The 6137-nt window shown below is 43.7% G+C and overlaps 1 protein-coding gene across 11 annotated transcripts in view; it reads right to left on the bottom strand.

Moving 5' to 3' along the window:
* Positions 1-1566: 1566 nt before the first annotated feature.
* CNTRL (centriolin) overlaps positions 1567-6137 on the bottom strand; it is an 80275-nt gene continuing 75704 nt past the window's right edge. For 6 of the 11 annotated variants that reach the window (XM_046649415.1, XM_046649471.1, XM_046649582.1 and 3 more), the window contains 5 exons: positions 5097-5369; positions 4860-4922; positions 3449-3655; positions 2159-2245; positions 1567-1915 (listed from right to left, as the gene is read on the bottom strand). In XM_046649415.1, the coding sequence (XP_046505371.1) occupies positions 2192-2245; positions 3449-3655; positions 4860-4922; positions 5097-5369 (597 nt within the window). In that variant the 3' untranslated portion in view covers positions 1567-1915; positions 2159-2191. Of the gene's footprint in view, positions 1916-2158; positions 2246-3448; positions 3656-4859; positions 4923-5096; positions 5391-6137 lie in introns of those variants that run through there. The other 5 variants (XM_046649526.1, XM_046649635.1, XR_006886942.1 and 2 more) reach the window with 3 other exon arrangements.

Genomic DNA, 6137 nt, shown 5'->3' with positions numbered 1-6137 from the left:
TAGGATCACTCTTGCAGTGTTTTCAGTCAGCCTTTTTCAGTGTGAGATCAGCACATTTTGTGCCTGATAGTGTTCTCCCTTGACTGTACTTGGGGCCACATTTTGTTATTTGCATGTGTAATCCCCTATAATAAACTTGGGTGCTCAAAAATAGAGGAGCAATTTGTCATATTGTAACATTCATGTGCCAGGCACTGGGCAAATACACTTCGGAGAGAATGTGGAAATTCTGTTAATTTTTAATCCGTGAGAGCTTACTACTTACATGGTCACCTCCCTCTCTGGGTTACTCGATGTGCTCGCACCTGTGAGCAGGCCCTCCTGATGAGTAATTGGTGCTCAGTATTTTTTATATGTTAGACGTTTCAGTGCAGTGTTCAAGTATTTTTCATGGATAATAAAGTGTTTGATGCAGTAACCTTGATTTTTTTCTTTGGTTGGTAATGTTCATGTAATGCTAGTAAGAGGTAGTAGTCTAGTTTCTCTGGAAAGATGTCTTGGAACCAGGTGTTTGGCTTCACACATTAATTACCTCACCTCTGTAATTAATTCCAGAAGCCTATAGTTTTGAGAACTTTTTGTTCACACATCCGTTGTTTTAAGTGTGATTTTTTTTTTAATAGATGTGTGATTCAGTTCACTCTCCTTAAACAGAAGACCAAATGATTACCTTCCATTCCTTTTTCTGTGGGAATATAGCATTCATGTGGCAGTTTAAGAAGGTATTTTTCAGACAGGACAGGAAACTGTCCCTGAAGGATTTCAATGGTTGTGACTAGGCAAGGCTTTTAGGCATTTTGCTAAGACTTGTGAAAATGAAACAAAGGAGAACGTAAGTACAAAAGACACTACCGAATCAAGTTTTGGAAGTGGATGCCTTCTAAATTTACTGTTAATAAATTTTATGCCAGTTTCATTGTCTTTATCATAATTATATTTATACCGTATCTTAATGGTTCATTTCTAGCCAAACAACTTTTCAGAAATAAAAGCCTCAGTAGGTGGTGAGGGATCAGTGCACCGTGCGGCTCTGTTTTGTAGGAACACGGCAGAATACCTGCCATGGCTCCGAAGCCATCTCGGGGCTCAGAGAAGAGTCCTTGGGAATGTTTAGAAACCTGATCTCTTCCATGCAGTTTCATACTTCACTTAGCCCAGGGGAGTCATTCTGTTGCCACACATGCTATTGTGACAGTAATTGCTATTCTTGTTTTTAAAGAAATAATGTATTTATAGCTCATGGAGTTGAACCATTAATTATAATAGTTCAAGAATTTTAGTCTGAACACAATTGAATTTACCACTGGGTCAGATTCTCCAAAGTACAAAGCTCTTAATTTTCTACCAAAGAATACTTTTGGTTGAGGAAAATCACCTGAAGTATAAGAGTTTTATAACGGATATTTCCAAATGATGACACACATTCATCGATAGGTACAACTACCGCAACCTCCAGGCAAAAGGTGGAAAACCATTTGAAAGATGGTAATTTTCTTGGAATTAAGGTAAAAATTTGAGGGCTTTACTTTAGATCTTTGAAATGTAAAGTCAGATGACAAACTCAAATTTATTTTATCTTTTATTTTTATATGAAAATAGATTTTAAGCAAAATCCAAAAATAACTCTTGACACTATAAATGAAGAGGGGCTTAAGTACATTTTTTCCTTTGTAACTATAGATTTTACCAGTTTATAGATTCAAATTTGCAGTTACAGTCAGCATTGGTTTTATAACAACACAAGTGACTTACAAAGTCCCTGGCATTACAAGTGAAATAAACTACAGTGGAGTTTCAGCATCTGAATTCACTGGCTCTTGATAAAATTACGAAGTGGCGTTCCAATTACGAAGTTAGTGAGGTAGTGGGGAAGGTATTTCCTCAGATTTCCTCATCCAGCAGAGCCATTCTTTTCCTACAGTAAGACAGCAAGGAAGGATGAATTCTTGCAACAGTAAAAAGCAGGTCTTAAGTAAATTCACAATTGATAGCATGATAGCTAATACGTAAAATATGTGTTTGAGTACCTCTTTGGAAAAATATTTTAAGAGGGAATGCTGTACAGAATTATCTGAGAGAAAAGCTTTTTCTAGGTTAGTTAGAATTCAAAATCTTCCAACTGAAAGTGCTAGTTAAAAGAACTCTGTAACATATGTACCCTGTGAGCAGGAAGCTGGAAAAGGCATCAGTGTCAGTAACTGTCTAGTGATTGTGAGGAACCTTGCAGAACTGGCTGGAAGGAGCTCTGAAAAGGGAGAGAAAAACATTAGGCTCAGAAGCCAGCCCCCTAACTCCACCCTAGTTCAGGCCTTGTCCCACAAAGACCTGGATTATGACTCCAGACTCCAAAATAATTCTGGCAATCTCAGCCCTACCCACTGTGCCTCTAACACCTCTGTTACTCTCCAGTTTAGAGCACCTGAACTCCTGTGGCTGCCACCCTGAGCTGATTATTGAACCCGGCCCCCAAGCCCCTGTGCACTCATCTCCCACTACTCTCACGCCTCTCACACTTTCTTCCCTAAGGCCTGCCCTGAGGCCCATGATGGTTCTGGCCTTGGGTCCTACCACAGAAAGTTTTAAGGTAATTATATTCAAATCTTGGTTTTGCCGCTAATGAGCTGTGTGCCTATTAAAGAGGCAGTTGTCCTTGAATGTTACTTGTGGCTCAACCATCCCATATACTGCTCTGTGGTAAAGACAGATTAGCCCATAGTCCTGGTTTTGTCTTTTCCTGTGATCTTGACATCATTTTTCATGTTATACAATTTCCTTATGTATATAAAGGGATAATTCCTACCTCCCAAGATGTAAAGACTAAATGAGATAATATATGTAAAGTGTTTGGTATACACACACAGTAGGCACTCAAAAATGATAGCTATTATCTGTCTCTGACAGAATTACTATTTACCAGTTCCATGACTGTATCTCATGTTCCTCCTAAATGACTATTAACTTATCCTCGTCTCACACAAAAGCTGTGTGAAACTCAGGAGTCTTTGGAGACCCTGGGTGAAGAGGTCTGTGTTCAGACTTTTCCTGAGGAATAACAGTAGGCACAGTCAGTCATCTTTCCCCAAGATACAGGGAGATGGACTAAATGAGGACTCAGATCGGCCTCCCAGGTCTGAACTCGCTATTGACCGAGTGGAGAATACGGAGCTCCGGAAGTGGAGGACAGTAATAGTGGAATAACCCCGTCCCTGACAGGTCACGCCGTCTCCAGTCTAGTCTGTTTCCTAAGCCATCAGCCTGTCGTCTTTCTCCATCTACTGTCAGTTGATTCCAGCTTTCCCAGACCAGGGAAAACAGTCTTCCCTACACGTCTGGCAGAGATTTGAAGGGGGCATTTCCGTCCTTCTCAGTCTCCTCCAGATTAGGCACTCTGAAGCTTTCAGGTTCCTGCCAGCCACTGCTCAGACACACGTGAAGAGCTTCCTCTCACCTGGCTCGGTCTGAGGTGAGAGTCCTCTGCCAGGGAAGACTCCAGCTGAGACAGGCTGGCTGACGATGCGGACTCCACAGAGGTGCTGGTGACCAGTTCCCCTAACGCGTCGACTTGTCTCCTCAAGCTGTGCAAAGTGCCCTCTGTCTGCCGCTTCCCTTTAATCAACACCTCGGCTTGCTTAGACATACAGTGTCGCAGTTGGGCCTGAAAGTGTTAGGGTAAAGTTTAGGGTTTTACACAGAAGAAATGCACCAGAACTATTACTCAACTATCATGAAGTAGGAATGGCTGCTGCAAATGCTCGTCCTAAAAAAAAACCATAGGCACTGCCAGATGGCTACTCCGTGTGCGTAAACTGTTACCACTCCGTGGTGTCATTAACCGGGCCTTCTACTCAGCCTGGCCTCTCCGCTGTAACAGTGCTTAGGATTTCTGCATCCCCGGCCTCCCCAGTAACACTGCCTTCTCTCAGAGACCAGACTTCTCAGTCTCTGCCCAGACTCAAAAGAAGACTGGTTTACACTCGATATCTTCAGCGTCTCACAATGGATTTACCTCTCAACTCTAGGCTGCTTCCTGGCTTTCCCCCATGCCATACCTTTGAAATGGTTCTCCCAAAGTCTACAGCCACACTGTCTGACAGAACTTTCCGTGATGATGGGAACCCTGTGTATCTGTGCTGTCCAATACATGGCTAGTGAGCACTTGAAATGTGGCAACCGAAGAAGTGAATTTTTAACCTGATTTAATTGTCATGAATTTACATTTAAATAGTGGTTGGAGGCTACTGGACGTCAAGGGCCTCCACTCGCTCAGCCCATGCTGCGTGTGTGCCGCTCTCCACAGGCGCATTCTGTCCTCTCTCGTTCTGCCTCACTCTCATTTTGGAACTCCCACCTGTACTCTTCACCCCCAAACCTTGAGGCCAACACTGACCAATAAATCCTAGACTCCCATTTCCGGCTGCCTAGAGATAGCCATCCTCCCCTGGCCGTCTCACAAGGCCTCCAGACTCAACGGGGTCTGAGCTAAACAACTCATCTAACCCCAAGCCTACTTTTCCAGTGTTCCTAGTCTCTCCGCAACCACTGGCCTGTGAGCTCCCCGTCGTTTATCACTGTATCTCTATTTCCGGTCCCAAATACTTAGGTTCTGTCAGTTTTAGTTGAGGCAAAGCAGCATTACTCAGGTTAAAGAACACTGGGCTTAACACCAGAATTCATGGTTGTGAATGCTGTCCCTGCCATTGACTGTGTGATGCCAGCTGCTCTGAGCCTCGACCCCATGATCTACACCACTGCTGTGAGCGGCAGTGGAGCGAATGTGACGGAGGTACGTAAGGGTATGCAATTCCCCCCACTCCCTCAATGTGCCAAGTATCTCATAGGTGTTTTTCGTAAAGGGCAACCTTGAGTCGATCTTCCCGGTGACGCAGTTTCTCTCGGAGTGCTTCTCCACGCCAGTGTTCATCCTTTTCCAGAGGGAAACAGAAACATCACAGAGTCACCAACCGCCACTCTCAGTAACCAGCCAGCCTTTCCCTCCCACCACTCCTGACCCCCAAGTCTGTTTTTAGCTTATCTGGAGGAGCTGGGAACCAGACTGTCCTTCTGGCAAGTCCAAGAATAGCAAGATGAACCCTTACCATTATGTGAACCTGGGAAAAATTCAGTTTTTCTTCAAAAGGTGATGGTCTCTCACTCACGGGGAATGGAAAGTTCTCTTTCAAGCTTTCCAACCCTCCTTCTAGGTTTTCGTTTCTTTCCAAAATAGCTTCCAGATCTGCTGGTAGTTCTGGAAGAAACTGGTTGAGATTCTTCAGACTGCTCCTAATTTCATCTTTCACCTCAGATTTAAGTGTCCTCATTGCTTCACTGATTTCCACTTGTCTTCTCTCCAAATCTTTTTGGTTTGCCATCTAAAGAGTGAGTGAGAGTCACTGACCGTGGGGTAAAGTTTGGGACTGACTTAGAATTGAAATGTTTAACATGTCATGTATTTAAAGATCTACAAATGTCAACTACTGCGATCATTAGAACTGTAAAAACTTGTGATTTTTCAACTACTCAAGTACCTATAAACTACCAAATAAACAATTTCACTGACAACTGGACCGCAGTGACCTCCCCTTTAGAGAAGCGGGGCACAGTGTCCCGGAAGGCGTGCTGCTCCCTGGAAGGCAGCTCGATGGAGCCGGATGCCAATCTCATTTCCAGTCAGCATTACCCGGAAGACGGGGGCGAGTCAGCTAACTTCCGAACCGCTGCTACCTCATTTCTCCATGGAGATGACACCCTGCGTTCAGCAATGTGAGAACTGAGAATCGGTATGAAGCACCTTAGTGGTACCCAATAAATGGCAACCACAGTAATTAAACCCCAGGTGAGAAAAGGGCCATTTACTGAAAGAATCTAGATTATAAATGTTAGTCCTGGAAGGGGCCTCAGAAATGATCTGGTCAAATGCTCACTTTATAAGTGAAAAATCTGACGTTTGGGGCAGTCTAGAGGCTTCCTCAGGTGTTACAAACTGTTTAATACCTGAGATGACTCTGTGTGGCTCTCCCCATAAAGAGCTTAGTGAAGACAATAGAGTCACACCCACTGCCAATGGCCCTTTCAAGTCTGCAGAGGCTTGGGGCCTTTAAATAAAACAGCTATTTTTTTCTTGAACCAAAGGGTATGTG

This window comes from Equus quagga, chromosome 1 (assembly GCF_021613505.1).
Source record: "Equus quagga isolate Etosha38 chromosome 1, UCLA_HA_Equagga_1.0, whole genome shotgun sequence".
Classification (NCBI taxonomy): Eukaryota; Metazoa; Chordata; class Mammalia; order Perissodactyla; family Equidae; genus Equus; species Equus quagga.
Note: the sequence above shows the minus strand (reverse complement) of the source record. Positions and strands in the feature narration are given on the sequence as shown.